Source organism: Hippoglossus stenolepis, chromosome 3 (genome assembly GCF_022539355.2).
Source record: "Hippoglossus stenolepis isolate QCI-W04-F060 chromosome 3, HSTE1.2, whole genome shotgun sequence".
In the NCBI taxonomy this organism is placed as follows: Eukaryota; Metazoa; Chordata; class Actinopteri; order Pleuronectiformes; family Pleuronectidae; genus Hippoglossus; species Hippoglossus stenolepis.
Window position 1 is genome coordinate 18411220 of NC_061485.1, and position 16720 is coordinate 18427939.

A 16720-nucleotide genomic window follows, 5' to 3' on the forward strand; every position below is an offset into this window, starting at 1 on the left:
TTTAGTAGCTAATTACTGAGGGGGAGAGTGTTAATTGGAATTCTCTTAGATAATGTGAACTCCTCTTCCCCTTTTCTCCCCCGCCTTTACTCGAGTTTAATAGAAAACCACAGCACTTAACAGACTCTCACTCTCTCCATTATGAGTGTGTGTGTATACATATATAGTATATTTGTAATTTTTTTTATCTTCCTAATTCTGACTGTAGCTCAGCCGATGCCTTTGGACAAAGGCATTATTTGTGGTCATTTTCTCAGTGTGCATGTGTAACATGTGCTCTGTGGTGCGAGCTGTGGAAGTGTCATGTAGTAATCCTCTCAGACTTCATCAGAATTCAGGCTCACTTTGTCTGACTGACTGCTGCCCTGTTACCTTTCACAGGGAACAAAATGACAGAAGCACAGAGCCCAGTGACATATCACACTGGGAGAAATAAGCAAAGGGCAGGAGGGTTGTTTTTTAAATGAAAAAGAGAGCTGAGCTGCAGTTCACAGAAAGATTCTCACACATGCATGATTAATGTTCATTGCATTTAAATTCTGTGAAAAATAAGTGATGAAAAACATCATTGATAAAACCTGTCTTCAGGGCTTATTCACATTTTTGTTCTTATTTATTTATTTTATGCTTAACTTTTGCCGCACCGGTAATGAACCAAGCTGGCCTAACCTGCATTTTGACTGCGCACTTTCTCCATATCCTCGGGCGCCGTAATGCTAATTCCGCAGTGTGCAAGTGAGGGGGATAAAAACACAAGAAAGTTATTTTAATTTTAAAGAGTGTTTGAAATGAAACAATAGTTGCATTTGGATGTTGTTATAATTGGAGCGAATGGCTGACTAGATAAACAGACTTCTGTTGCGGGCGCAGGAGCACACACTTGGGGGTCTTTTTCATATCTGCGCTCTGTTTAAAAATTAAACTCCTAACCGCTATAAAGGAGAGAGGGAGCAAAATTAATATACAGTGAGAGACGAGTAATCAGAGATCTGTGGTTTCATTGTAATTCCTCCATCCTCCTAAACTGTGACAAAAACATTATTTAACATCTCTACCTCCTCTTCAGCCACTCAGAGAGGCTCTGCGCACACACAGAAGACCTTACAGTATTTTAATATCACTGCTTGTATATTCTAATCCTCACGCCACTTGAAATATAATTCCTTCCTTTATTTTAAATCATGGATATGAAATTGCATTAAGGCAAGAGTGTGTGGGCATGAAAGCAGGGATGTTAAATGGACATATGAATGCAGGGGTGAATCCTAACCTATTAAGTACTTTCCTTATTATTTCTGAAAGTGGAGCGTGATAATTAGTTTGTTGGAAATCCTATAGCGGGGTGGAGGTATGGGTCTTCATAGTTGAGCCAAATTAATTTCTTCCGTCACCTTCAGCATACGTCCCTCTTAATAGGTTTAATTTATTTCACGGTCATTATATAATTTTTTTTAGCTACTTGTCTGTGATGAACATATGCACGGCAAAATCCACTTCAGCCCTCCGCACATGTGACTGTTATATCCATTGTTATATTCATACACCTAAATATGATATAACGGCACGGCATCGTTACCGCTCGGCTCCGGAGTCTGTGTGATCTTAGCGATGGTATTGTGCCGTTTTCCCAGGGGTCCCTGCTGCTGCGGCCCGGTTGTCATGTGATCCGTGTGTCTGGCTAAGAGCTCCACTTTTCTCAGGAGTCTCTCCAAGTCTTTTTAGTCCTAAAAGTTAACAATCATTCCTGATGTTAAATCCATCAGAAACCTCCATGTGCCACGAGGTCGCTTTAATAATCTCCCCTGTGTATGTGTGTGTATAGATGTGTGTGTGAGTGTTGAGGTTAGGGTGGGCCATGGGAAAGTGGCATACCTGAGCAGATTAGAGTGATCCCAAGGAAACTTTGTGTGGGACAACATTCAAATACTAATTTCTTGTCATGTCATGCACGTCATCAGTTTGTAGCACCTCACACAATCTTCTCTTTTTTACCATTTAAAACAACACAAGTCGCAGTGAGCGTGCTCATTTTGAGGTTACTTTGAATGTGTGTCAGAGGTTGAGCGAATGTGTGTGTGGGTGTGTGTGTGTGTGTGTGTTTCACCCGCCAACGCAGTGTGTATGGTTTGTTTTTGATCTTGGATCCATCTTGTTGCCCTTTCTGGTTTCATCTTACACTGGTAAATTACACTCAATCACTGAAATTACATCCTATAGACTATTTGTGTGTGTGTGTGTGTGTGTGTGTGTGTGTGTGTGTGTGTGTGTGTGTGTGTGTGTGTGTGTGTGTGTGTGTGTGTGTGTGTGTGTGTCCGTGCGCGCATCTCATCACTGTTGACGTCATCTCACAGAGCTGTACTCGATGTCAGTCTTGATTAGGCTGAGTCCAACTGTTTTTGTGTTTTCGTCATTTAGGGGAAGTAAAATGGAAATGCAGCTGTTGCGCGTGTGTGTGTGTGTCGGCGGAAATTGCTCTGTTGTGTGTAGCAGTAAGTGCGTAAGAGTGGTTGTCAGCTGGTAAGCAGTAAGGACACACTGATGCAGTCTCCGTTTTCATCTGAGTGGCTGCAGTAAGGGAAGCTTGATGGGACAAAAACGTAGACGTAGAAGCTGTAGTCTGCCAATTAGTGCACCAGATGTCTGTTATTGTTGGACTAGGATTATGGCAATAACTGCAGTTGGCCAACGGTTACGAGCATGTGTGTGTGTGTCTGTGTGTATGTCAGTGAACTAACTCCACTGTGATAGATTTTAAACAATCTGCTTTTGGGACTTGCTCCTTTCTTTATTACTCTTCTGGCACCTGCAGTGTTTTTCAGAATTCTGTCTCTCTCCCCTCTCTCTGTGTAGTTTTTCAGCATTTTGGAAATGTAAACACTTGTAAAATACATCCAGATGTTACCAGCTGTGCTTCGCCACCACAAACACTGAGCAGGGAGTGTGTGTGTGCGCTCCTCCAAAACGACTTTTTCTCAAATATTCAGTCTCAGACAGACAAAATGATGATTTGATTTGATTTGATGATTTTGTCATATATCTCGGCTTCTTTGTCTGAGCGTGAGCAGGTTTTCAAATATGGTGTTTTTTCTGTGTGTGTGTGTGTGCACTGAATAAGACTATTGTTCATGTCAGAAACCGCTGCAGGCCAACACTGGCTGACATACAGGTGCTGTAAAATGCAGAAAAGTCAGATATGAGAAGTGATGCAACATGACAACGACAGCAATTTTATAAAAACATTGACCTTCTGTATCCCCTTAATCTCTCTCTCTTTCTATCAGTCTCCTCCCCCATCGCTCACACACACACACAGACACTTACCTGATTGGCAGACATCTAATTAGCAGATGTCCTCACCTCCCTTAACGATAATGATATTCGTATTATTACTGGTATTATTCTCTCTTTCCCCCTCACACGTGCTCCCACTTTTCAACAGGTGAACACATTAAAATGCCAGCCTTGTGCTGTTTCATACATGTCAGCATACTGTACATCTGTGTGTGTGGGTGTGTATTTGTTTATGCACCGTGGCCATGCTGAGACCTGGCTCCCTGGGGAGTAATTACAGAAGAGGTTTTCTGGCCGTTTTCTCTCATTAGTGTGAATATAGAGAGAAATTGTGGGACCTCGGTTAGCATAAGAGCACACACACACACACACACACACACACACACACACACACACACACACAATACGCACACAGAGGCTATGTAAGGCAGAAGTTCAGACATGTGCATGGGGCCTGAGGTTGATGCCATGACTTTAGTCTGGAGGTACATGGTGCACTTCTTCTCGCCACAAGTCTATTTCAGCCTCTGCTCCTCTGTATACATACACGCTGTGTGTTTGTGTGTGTTTCTCCCATTCGACAGCATCTGGCCTCAGCCTCCCTCAGTCCTTCAATTCAAACTGCAGGTTGTTTGTTTGGGTTCGCCCTTACAAACACACCATTAGGCCTGCCCTCTGCACTGAGGACTATTCCTGGCTGTGGCCTCAGTTTAGCTCAGGCCTGCTGCCTGGCTCACTGGAGGTCCCTGCAGGCAAACCTCAGCTCCACCAGAACCCAGGAAGATCCGAACCACAGCGAGCCGCCCCGGCCACCACAGTGAAACTCTAGCCTGCTTCAACCTGACTCGCCCCACAGCAAGCCTTAAATGTCAGCTGGAGGGTTTTTAGTGCGTGTGTGTGTCCTGTAGCACGCCTTCTCTCTTAGATAGTCAGCCCATCATGATGCAACAAGTCCACCTTTTCTGCAAACAAACAGGTATGGACAAGAAAAGAGGCTTTTGTGACTCACCCAAGCTGATGATAAAGGATTTGAGAGTGAGAGATGAAAGGAGAAGAAAAGAAAGAGAGAGCAGGAGGCGAAGGAGAGAGAAAGAAAACAACAAAGGTGGTTGGGACAAAAGTAGTATTGTATCACTGAAATGACTTGTGAGTTGAAAGCCTTAAAAGTCCTCCCCAGAGCCAGGTCATAAAGCCCAAAGACGGGCTTGGCAGCCGAGGCCAGAGCCAGACAGGCCTGGCAGTCGAGCCTAGAGAGCTTCCAGTAACAGGAGATGTAAAAATCAATTTGCCGTGAAAAAGGTAAACAATCGGAAATGACAAATATGCAGGTTCTTTCCATCGCTCTTTTTTCATCTCTTGCTTTTTTCACTGTTATTAAAGAGGACAAATGTAGGGGCGAGGAGAATGACTAGTCAGGAGTCATGTGGTGAGAGATCCCAGCAATGTTCAGGAGGGGGGGTTCAAGAGAGGGGTTTTGTTCTCTCTTTTTTTCACCCCCTGATACAGTCGAGCTGGACTTTTACAGTCTTTTACTTTTGCAGCAGTTGTAGACTCCATGTTAGTATGGATGTGAGTACATGCAAATGCACGCTTAGGGACATGTCACTGGTCCTGATTAAAGACGCACTAGGTCAATATCACCATGTGAAAGGGGAAATGATTGAGGGATAGGGGGATGTCAGAGAGAAACTGAAGAGAGAACAGGGGGGTTAATCCTTGGGGGCCTGTTTGGTGGTTAGGAGTCCTCGGGGGCCCTGCCGGAGACCTCCATTAGTGGAACTATCCAAGCCTGGGGGAGCCAGTGCGGTGGCGGGCCTTCGAGGCAGGGGCCAGTCTGTTTAGCAGCAGTTTGTCTGCATTGCTCATAACATTGATCCAGTGTGGAGCTGCAGCCATAGGAAGGCTCTTTGCTGCTGAATAGAGCGAGCAGCGGTGTATTGATAGGGCAGAGTGGACCGGTGGAGAGCCCAGCACCCTGTTGGTCATTTGGTTAAGACGGACAAATCTTGTTCAATACACACACCCCGCCGCTGCCTTATGGCATGTCAAATCTGCCCACGTAGGTGTCTTCATGCATCCATAGAATCTAATCCTCTTTGCTTTCTCCGCTCGTCCTCCTCAGATGAACAGATCTGCTGTGACTGGCTGGGAAAAAAATGAAAGGGGGGAAAAAAGAACAAGAGAGAAAACAAACATGTTTCCCAGGCCCCAATTAGCCCCTTTTTACTGCCCCCTGACACACTCTCCCATCCTCCTCACTCCCTCCTTAAGTGTCTGAAGTCTGCTTTCTCTAATTCTTCCACATCATTGACAGCGCTTACACATCAGCAGCTAGAAAAGGTGGTCAGGGGAGAGGTCTGCAGGGATGAAGAGGGAGAAGTGCCCATTTTTTGCCCGTCAATGCATCCTCCGAAGCACACTGGCAGGGAGTCTGTTTAGTAAGAGAGGGTGCATGTCTTACAGTTTACTAGCATCTTCTTGAATTCGTGTGTGTCAGCCGCGCTGAGGATATATGTGTTTTTGCGGTTGTTGTGTTTGTACAACATCAGTCGCTGAATGCTCCCAAACCAAAACAGTTTGAACCGTCTGTGCAGAAGCCATCAATTCTTAATGAGATAATGACATGCTAACATACTCACAGCAGCAGCTCTGTTTACAGATGAAGACAAACCACAAACAAGACACAGACGTGCTGAGCGCTTTAGCTTTCCTCTCGTATCTGCTTTCTTCTGGCTGTCCGCCCCTCCCTTCTCCGCAGTTATGACTTTGTGCGTCGGCCAAAACTTAGCGAGAATAACAGGTGGAGAACATCTTGATGGTCTGCATGTGTGTGTGTCTGTCTGATAGACGCACATACGCAGTAATGAGTCAGGCGCTATATTGTGGCTGCAGAACAGATTCCCTAATAAGAAAAGAATGCTGTCCATGGCATCCAGAGTTTTCCACTGGAATCACACATTCAGCCAGCCTGTTTCCTGCCCCGGGGTCTTCCTCTCGGCATGAACACACGAGGAGAGGGAACCCTCTGTCTCCCTCTCCGTCTCCCCCTGCTCCTCCTATTGTCCCTGCACCCCTCCCTCACCACATCCTTGTTTCTCATCCTTTTCATCACTTTTTCTTTCCCCTCCATCAGCTATAGGGTCAGTTCATGTTTTCTATTGGAGCTCTGTCTATATTCTTTCCCTTTCCTCTGTTGGACTGTGCTACAGTCTGGTTCTGGAGTGACACGAGCACATGACTCACAAATGAGTCAGACCAATTCAGGCTTATTGCTGAGGAAACAGTGGTGGATTAGGAGGAGAGGTATCTTTCTCGGACTGGTACAGGATAACACACACACACACACACACACACACACACACACACACATATGCAAACATAGAGCTGAGTAAGAAAAAAAAAAACATTTGTGGTTCAATGAGTCTCCAAATTATGGAAGTCTTAGTCTAGCTGTGGAGCAACTTTAAACAAACCAAGACAGAAGTTTAAAAATTCACATTCAAATACTTTAACCTTGAAATCTCCCCTTGCCAAGGCACCAGCTCCCTCTTTTTTTTCATCTGTTAAATGTTTGAGTGTTTGATAGTTTGAGGTCTATAGCAGAACCCGCCCGGGAATTAATGTCATTCATATGCCCTGCGGAAATTACTTTTGAAATGCATATAATCTAAAACATGCAAATGAGGCTGACTTTGTGCACCCTGTTTAATATGAATTATCATTTTCTGAATACCTATTATTACTGCGTACATTTCTCCAATTATATTGTTCTTTTTTTGTCACTTTTGCATACGGACACACGTGCACATCAGGAACAGCAGAAGCACGCGCACGTACATGCTCTGTCACATGCGTATCCTCGCAGGCTCGCACGCTTACACATACACACACACACACATACACACACGCACACACACACACAGACACAGCAGAATGTCTTTGTGATGGGTGTATTTTAATGAGGAGTAATAAGGATAGTAATGACCCAGTCCACTTCTCCCTCTCTCACTCTCCGTCTTTTTTACTTTCTCTCTCTCTCTCTCTCTCTCTCTCTCTCGCTCTCTCTCTCTCGCTTCCTCTATTTCTCAGCCTCTCTCACTCGCTGCCTTTCACACAGCTGTTAGTTTACATGAAGCCAGTGGCTAAGAGTAAGAGGCATCTCATTAAAAAAATTAAAAAGTAAGCCGCCATATGCAGATTCTACTCTTATGTATCAGTCAAAAACTCCTTAAACAGCAAATAAAAATAACAAGGCAGGAAATACAAGTGTTGCTCATCCAATTTTCATTAAGTGGCTGAAATATTGATGCACTTTAAAAGTGAACCGTGCATGTTTAGTTTGTCTTTCCTTTTTCTCTTTCTGGTGATCGAGCACTGTTATTAATGTCCTTGTCCAGGAGGCAGACATTTTTTTCTGCTCTTTTCTCCTAAATTGAATTGAAGGCATCCCTTTTTCAAACGAATTACTCTATTAATTTATTTATACTGTGCCATAAATTATTCTATTAATATTAGCATGTTCCAAATTAGTATGACTTCTCTCAATGTTCCTTCTACTTCTATTAATTAGCATGCTTGTCACTATAACAAAGATTTTTCTTTCTCTGATAAATTATAAAGCAGACATTTTTTAATACAATGAGAACTGCCTGAGAAATTATTAATATTTTAGTTGTGGCCTGTAAGACAAAAGTATGAAGAGAACAGAGCAAGAAGACTAGAAGAAGAAGAAGAAGAAGAAAACTAACAATTACATGGAATACATTACAGACTGTCACTGGTGTAACAGTGTTGATTTTTATTTTGCTTTTTTTGAAAGAAAAAACGTGTGTGTGTGTGTGTCTACACTCCTACACTGAATGCTCAGGGATATCATCTTGTTTTAGCACTTTTGGATAGGGTATGAATTAATTACCTCTGTAACAGCTTGGACCAAGTTCAAAAGTACTAAAATTCAATTAATTTGAAAAGTGGACATGCTATCATTTTCTCTGCATGTCTCCTTTAAAGTCTGGCCTTTTTTTTTTTTTGCTTTGGACTTATTCAATTATATTTGATTAAACTTGCTCTGATCCAATCTATTAATTAACTAGGAAATGCAAAGTGCCCGACTTGAAAGCCAATGTATGAAATTATATCATGTCCACTTTGATATTTATTTATTTATATATATTACACCACTAGTTTTAAAATCCATTTTGACCCCCTTTTTTATTGTAAGACTCTGTTGCTCATTTTCAGGTGTTAATAAATCTTTTCACTTCATCTTCCTTAGTAATGCAAATTTTGATCATACATGAAATTATGTCTCACTCAAAGGAAACTACAACAAATTTGCCTCTTGGGAAAATATACTTAACTCCTTTCACAGTTTTTGACTTTTTCATGCATTCAAATATAAATTGTCCCATGTAATTAAAGTTAGGAAGTTAGTCATTTATTTGGCGAAGGTGGAAGATATTGGCGTTAGGAAAGGAGTATATTTTTATGTGGTTAATAGGACGGAGCGTTCATGTATTCCTGAAAGGTCACATGCACCTGAACACACAAATGCCTCACAGACTAAAAACTGAAATTTGGCGTGTGGGTAAATCTATAAATTCTCACCCAGTTTTTTTGGTAGATGGTGCACTAAGGGTCAAACAGATCAAATTCCTCATACACCATCAGCACGTCTCTCGCGCTAATACGGAAATTAAATCTCTGTGTACATAAGTCTCAGTTTAGTCATCTTTTCACCTTCATGTCGTTTGTCCATTTCCCCACCGACACCCTTTCATCTCTCTCCAAATTTCTCTCCTTCTTCTTCTCTCCGTCTCTCACCCTCCGTCCCTCCCCTCCTCCCCCCTCGCTGTGAAGGTCATTCTAATAAAGAGCTCTCGTAGGACAGAGCTGCTAATTGCTCCGGGGCGCTCTAGCTGGTTTCAGATCCAAATAAAGGCACATCGCTTTCTTCCGAGCTCCTCTGCCTCTTGCCCTCCATTCCTCCACCTCCCCTCTTCACCTCTGTTCCACCATGTTAAATACAATCTGCGTATTAGCCATGTGGACTGTCATAGCCTGACCTGAGCCTCCATTACCTCTCAGGACAGGGGAGGAGAGATGAAGGGGAAGCTGGGTATTTTTTCATCCTCATGATCACAGGATGATTTCCAACTGGCACACGTGAACACGCACATGCACACGCGTGCGCTTTACCTCTTTAGGAATGTACAACTCGTGATTTTAGGCCCTGATAAATGAGGTGTGCACGAAGTCCGCTCCTTCTACAAATATTTGTGTGTGCTGTGTGTGTATGTGTGCATATCTTTGTGTCTGTCTTCAGTATTTCGAACAGACAGCAGTCTGCAAGCTGGTAAATCACTTACTGCACTCTAAAGGAAGGGTCGAGATGAAGGCAGGAGTGTATGTTTGCCCCGGTCATACACACATACGGAGCGATCTCATCGGTGCGGAATGTGCTGTGTGTTTACCTATGGCTCCAGAACCCACCTGACCGAGGGAGGCTAATCTTTATGGGCTCTGTAAACAGGGACTTTGTCTTCAGAGAACTGAAGTTGGGCGAGCAGACACACAATTCACACATGCACACGGGCATGCAGGTTAGAGAGGAGGGGCGAAAAAAGCCTATATGGCAGGTTACATACTGTACAGCCAATAAAAACACACATGCACGTGCTGAGGCTACACACAGACACACACGTGAACGCCCACTGAAAGACAAACTGAGCATCATGTGGCAGACAATCGTGCAGAAGGATAGAAGAACTTCTCTGTTTATGCAGCGGAGGACTTTCTTATCATTTGCACTCTGAGCCCTTCTCATCTTCTCTTTACTCCCCAACAGCAGCACTGGCGTCTTCATTAGCCAGCTGCACAGCACACTGCAGGTCACAGCGCTACAGGCCTACGCTGCTAGCCCCTCTCTCTGGGTGGATGATGCTCTTTGAAGCCAGTGAGCGCAGCCAGCCAGTAGTAGATATTGGCCCACATCTGACTATCTGTCTGCGGGATAATGGAGTTCACCTGTTAGCACTGGAGCAGGGCCAGGGCCTCAGCAGACATCTAGCATTAGCCCTTTGCTGTTAGCCAACCTGTTAGCGCTGGCTGGCAGCCAGAATAGCCTGGAGCGCTGCTGTTAGCTGCTAGCTGCTAGCTTTAGCTCTGTGTGAGGGACTACCTGGCCACCCCGCTCTTGTATCCTGCGGCAAATCTGGCTAGCATGTTAGCATGTGGCCAGCCGCTGAGGAAACAACCAAACGTGGACAGGGGAGGTGATGGAAAAAAGAATTGTGCAGTTGGTTTTCAGGAGTGTGTGTGCGATTGCTTGTGCGAGAATGTGTGTGTGTGTGTTTTTTCTTCAGCTTCCCTCTGACCTCATTCTCTTTTACCGAAGCTAATGCACGTCAGCCCAGAAATGCCACGCAGATATCCCTCCTATCTCTCGTCTTCTCATTTTGCCTTCTGTCATTCTATTAGAGTCAGGAGAGTAGAGGATGTTACAGAAGACTTCTGAAACATATAGGCTAAAATACTAATATACTATAATATGATACTTTAGTATGTACTAAATGTAAATTTAAGCCTATCGATCACTTTTGGAAAAATACATATATATGTTTAATCCAAAACCTCCAATCAAATGTCAATTATTAATTTTCCTTAGCAATTCACTCATCAAATTATACTATCTCAAAGCTTCAAAAGGGCCGTGTAAAAATGTATATCTCAAAAAAAAAATTAAAAAAAATCACACGTTTTGCTGTGCATTGCAGTGACGCACACTTTCTTCTGACGTTATTTTAACCACATTTAGGGTGATCCTGCTCTTTGAATCAACATGTCTCAGCGTGCACAAGGTAGCCTAATTAGTTAAATATCTGCTTGCATGAAAAGATAAAGCGGAGGGCGCTTTAGTGGCAGGATATATAGGAGGCGCAGGCTTTGGTGGAAACTCTGCCCTGAAACTATGATTATACGAGAACACCTTGTCTCTCCAAGTCACAGCTGCAGATTAATAATGCGACCTGTGTTAACTTATTTCTTTTCTTTCCTTCGCTGCTTCACTGTGTCTTATTTATTTATCTCGCGTTGCATTTCTCTCTGCTCAGTGTTCCTGCATTGCCTCGCTCACTTGTAAATCCCAAGAAGTGATTAATAGAGACATGAAGGCCCAGCTGAGCTGATAGCTGGGTTTGTTCTGGGGTTTGGGGTTAAAACAGATTCCCCCGGGGCCAGTGTCACAGTTTATTTAGTGGAGGAGCCTTTGCCAGCTCTCACTGTGAGAGTATGAGAATATGGGTGTGTAAGTGTTTACGAAATTATGATCTGTCTTTGTATGTCAGCGTTTGTGTCCCTGTCAAAGCACAGAAATGAAAGACTGTTTTTTGAGACAAACCCTGGAGCTGCTGCACTGACAGTAAATAGGACATTTTGTGAGCACAATGGCACCAACCAGGGCACATGTGTTTCTTAGTTTGTGACTGTCAATTAAAAAAAAAGAAATAAAGCATAACCCGGTGTAACAGCTAAACCAAATATTTTATGAATCCACGCAGCCTCTCATTGTCAACAGAGGCTCCTCTAAATTCTGTTTCCTGATTACCAAACAGGTTACAGCTCCAATTCCTCAGATTTCTGCCTCGGTTACGGTGTCTCCTTTGCTCGCAAATATTGATTGAACTATCAAAGATTATAGAAATAACCGATGTGGATTCTATTTCAGGGTGAAAACTTTAATGTTTCCCGGGGCTGAATCTGCCACTAGTTACCAGGTATAACCAGAGGGGGGAAAGACAGCGTGCCGAGAGTAGGTGAAAGACTGATAATTCAAGAGTCAGATGAAAGTAGATAGATGATGGAGTGTAGATACTAGTACAGACAATTTTTTCCCTCAACCCCCTCCCTCCCTCTCTCTCCTCCCCACACTTTCCCTCCCACCCTTATTCCCTCAGTTCTTTGCCTAATAAGCAGCGTTCCTGTGAGCTGATGCAAGGCGGAGGAAACAGAACAGGCGTTCTGGGACCGCTGGAAATATTCCCACATGAGGCATAACATGATAAAGACTTATTATCTCACTAAGCTGCTGTAAACACAGATGCACACATAAATACACACTGTACACAACTCCTGCTCGCACACACAAACACACACACACACCCATTCACAGAAAGTCAAACTGGTCTGGCTTTGCAGTTCTGACGAGCAGTGACCAGGAGGAATCTGACAGAGCCAATCCCTCCAACAAAGCCTGAGAGTCAGCCGCAGTGAGCCAGCTCACTGGGCATTTGGCTCGGCCTGTTTGAACTCCACACACCCGGAGCAGTGGGAAGGAACAGAGGGAGAGTTGCATTGCAATTATTATTAGTGTAAAATTTTCGGGAACATCTGAACCAGCGTACGTGTCGAAACAGGAGCCATCCCATCTCTGCTCCGCTCGTCAATCACACCAGACTCACACATAAACACATGCACCTAGCATGTGCTGTGAGCTAATCCATTACAGTACAAAGGCAGGTGTCAGCCTCTTACACACCCTCACACACACACACACACACACACACACACACACACACACACACACACACACACACACACACACACACACGAGTCATCAGAAACATGTTGAGTCCCATTTCCCTTCTTGTCTTCTCCATCCCAATTAAAAGGCAAAGGAGGTCTTTTATTTCCCGCTCCTCCAAACACATTCTTTATCTCTCTGATCTGCGCTCCTCCTCCCTCCCTCGCCTGGTCCCCTTGGGGTAGTGGGAATGTCTCTCCCCACACTCTCTCAGGTCAGGGGTTCAGCTGGAGGGGGTCTGAGCTTGTAGAGAGATGGAGGGAGGGAGAAAAAGACACACAGGAGGAGTGAGTGGCAGGTTGAGGCAGGCCTCATGCACGGGCAGCTACCAGAAACACTTAAACTTAAAGCACTGTGTATATGTGTATTATAGTCCTAATCAGAGACTTCAGGGTAGATTTATGCCCCTGCCTTTTTCCCGACCTCCATTACACCAGCTTATATACACCCATTACAGGATATGACAAAGTACACACCCTTTAGAGGAGCATACCACATTGCCTGTGTGACTGTGTGAAAGAGAGCGCATGCGCTCATGTCTTTACACACTCCCCACTTTCCCATTAGGTCCTTGTCCACCTGCGAACTCTGTCTCTCTGTCCGTCTTTATCTCTCCTCCCCTCATTGCTAATAAGGTCAATGAGGAAGAGTAAGAAGCAGATGGGTGTACAGTACATTACAGCTCAGAGCTATAGAGAGTGGGCTATGTATAGCGGGCCGGTGATTCATGCTTAGTGAGACGTGTTATGATGTGAGGAGTTTCTACTGCAGTACAAAGTCAGTGGACTGTGCAGAGGGATATGTTGATCACTCAGCACGATGCCTTGCTTCATAATATTACCTCAGGGAGCAGTTTGACTTAGGAGAGGTCTGGATGAAGGTGGGAGGAGACAGAAGGAGTGGAAGGAGTGTCGGGAAAAGAAGTGAGGTTGGAGATTAAGTGACTACAGCTTCAAGTGTGACGATGAAGCTCGACTTCTCCGTCTCAACTTCGCAGGCAGATGGGTGCCAGGACAGGGGAGAGTCAATGGGGAGGAAAAATACTGCAGTGTGATATGTGCTTTTAAAGCGTTGAACTGTCCATTAGCACCTAGTGTGTTAGTTCACCCAAATGAAAAAACACATTCGACAAAATCTGTCTCAGCACAAGGTCCACGCAGAAGCCAGTGTGGGGCTTTAATGCCTTAGCCGTGGCAACCGCTGTTTCAGGAGGCCTTGAGAAATTGACCTCTGAAACTTCTGATGCTACCCCAAATGATTGTGACCAGAATTTGGCTTGTGCTGCTCAAAACATTGGAAAATTACATTTAAAATTTTTTACAGCAATACGTCTTTCTAGAAAAAAACAGCAGCGGGCATTTTTTGGAAAAAAGACAAATTGGTATAGGAGTTTTAAAATGTCTCTTTTTTTCTCTCAATGCATTGGCACAAAAAATTCTATTCATCTACATTGTGTTGAGGCAACAGCAGACGATTCAGTGATTCCTCAGAGGAAAAGAAAAAGTTTCTCCCAAAAGATTCTCCCATGAAATGCCCTTTATTGTTTCCCCAGAAGGCCTGGGTTGTACGCCTCTGAAAAACATTCACACACACAGACACACACACAGCTGCACACAGACGGTGGGTAGAGTGCATCGATGGCGTTTTGTGTACCCACTTCGGGTTGCTGAAATAAAAGCACTTTCCCCTTTAAAACTATGCGCCCGTGTGTGTTAATTTCTAAAACTGGAAGAGGCAGAAAGACGAGATTGAGCTTGTCATTAGGAGTTCACAGCCTGCGTGCTTGCATGAAGGTTTGTTTTGTTTTGTATTAGCTGCCTTATGTGTGTTCTGCACGCGGATGTGTGTGTCTCTGTGTCTCCTCTCCCACGCTTCGACTCCTAACGATGGCAAATGTGCCTGTGTGTTTGCACGGCGTTGTTTCTCAAAAACAACAACACATCCAGGAACGGCTCGTTTTGTCAGGTTTTTGCAGAGGGAACATGCTCTAATTAGAGAGGCCCTATGAAGACGCATCAAACAGATCTTTTCTCAAAGACCAACCTGCTCATGGCTCACACACAGCGCGCGCACATGCCACCTCTGATTATTGGAGAAATGTGTGTGTTGTTTAACTATATAGCCGAGTATTAACTGCCTTGTCAGTTTAGATTTGCTGCACGTCTGATCCAAATCTATGGATACGCTCCTAGACACACATTTACATGCAGGGGGGAAAAAAGTGTCTGCCTCAGGTGTTGCTTTGTGGCCACCGGGGCATGTTTGTGTGCAGGTGCCTCACGACTAAGAGTCCTTTTCACAGTGCACATGCACACACACGTACACAAACACACACAATTCACTTTTCTCTCTCAGCGTGTGTTGACTTTAGTTTCCTGCCTTGTTTGTTCACTCAGATCGGAGCAAGGCTTTCTACTCCAACTGCCCAGGTCACTTTTGTTCAATCGCTGTGTTGTTTTTGCGCCATTCACCACCACCTCCCACTGACCCCCCCCACCCCTCTGCTGCTCTCAGGTGCCAGTGATGATGGTGGAATCAGCCTCTGAGACAATTCGAACAACGCCGTCCAACCAGAACGGAGTCAGCAGCCTTAGCAGCCAATCAGACGGAGGAGGAGGTAGAGAGGGCGGGTCCAATGGAGACACCAACGGAGAGATCAGTCCAGTCGACTTACTGCACCTGCAGCAACAACAGGTGTGTGTGTATGTGTGTGTTTCACAGCCTACATTTTGTGACAAATTTCAGAATAAAGACTAGTTATTTTAGTACTGATTGCCCCCCTGAGCCATGTCCCGATTGGGTTAGAGTTAGGTAAGTAGTGGTAATGGTTAGAGTTAGTATAAGTCTACTTAAGTCTACGTAACCCACCCTAAATGTGTCCTATGACAAGATTTGTGTGTTTGTGTCTGTGTGTGTGTGTGTGTGTGTGTGTGTGTGTGTGTGTGTGTGTGTGTGTGTGTGTGACATGTTGTTTACATACTGTACATACAGTATGTGCTTTTTTAAAACCTGTTTTGCAACACCTCCATCTTGTGCAACTCATGTGCTTCACATTATGTACTTTACATTGTCTAGAGCAGCAACACCGGGCCATTACATAATGTACAGATGTGACAGCATGTATTCAGCCACACTCTGGTAGGTGTCAGCCTCGTATGTGCAAGCGGTGAAAAGCTCTGACAGGTTGGCTCGTCGGCGCTTTAATTATCCACCGTTTGTAATGGGCCAACTAATTCCACTGGGACAAAGTTCACCATAATAATTTATACACACGTGGTTCCTGCTGATTTATTGTTACACGTTGCTAGCAGAGAAAAAAAAATGGAAGAAGTACCTGCAGATTAGGCTCTGCCTAGGTGAGACAAGCCATTTTGCCCTGTTGTGGGGATCATACATATACTTAATATTCTAAGTATACAAACACACACCATAGGATTCAGATACTCCTGGAGTGAGTGTGTGCATGTGTGTATGTAGCATTTTTAGCCTACAACCTACAGAGTGAGGAAATTTTGGGGAAGTGAGGAGGTTTTGGCCGCTCATGTGTGTGTTTGTGTGTGTGCCTGTGTCACAGTTGTGGGAGGGAATTCTTTCTGTTTTATCGTTTCATGAATCCGACAAGTAGTGTTTGTGTGTGTTTGACACTTCAGCATGTAGTGTCTCGAGCAATGATATTTATCTTGCATCCTGTTAGTCAGTTCCCAGTCAAACACAAACTTCAACCCCTTCACACACAGACAAACACACACAGACACACACACACACACACACACACACACACACACACACACACACACACACACACACACACACACACACACACACACACTGGCCACTGTGTGTCAAATG

The 16720-nt window shown here is 44.3% G+C and overlaps 1 protein-coding gene across 1 annotated transcript in view; it reads left to right on the plus strand.

Annotated features, from left to right (window-relative positions):
- The window catches only part of foxp4 (forkhead box P4), a 95360-nt gene that overhangs the window by 16999 nt on the left and 61641 nt on the right, over positions 1-16720 (plus strand). Inside the window, exon 2 of the mRNA XM_035152123.2 lies at positions 15386-15565. Within this exon, the coding sequence (XP_035008014.1) occupies positions 15395-15565 (171 nt within the window). The 5' untranslated portion in view covers positions 15386-15394. The remainder of the gene's footprint in view (positions 1-15385; positions 15566-16720) is intronic.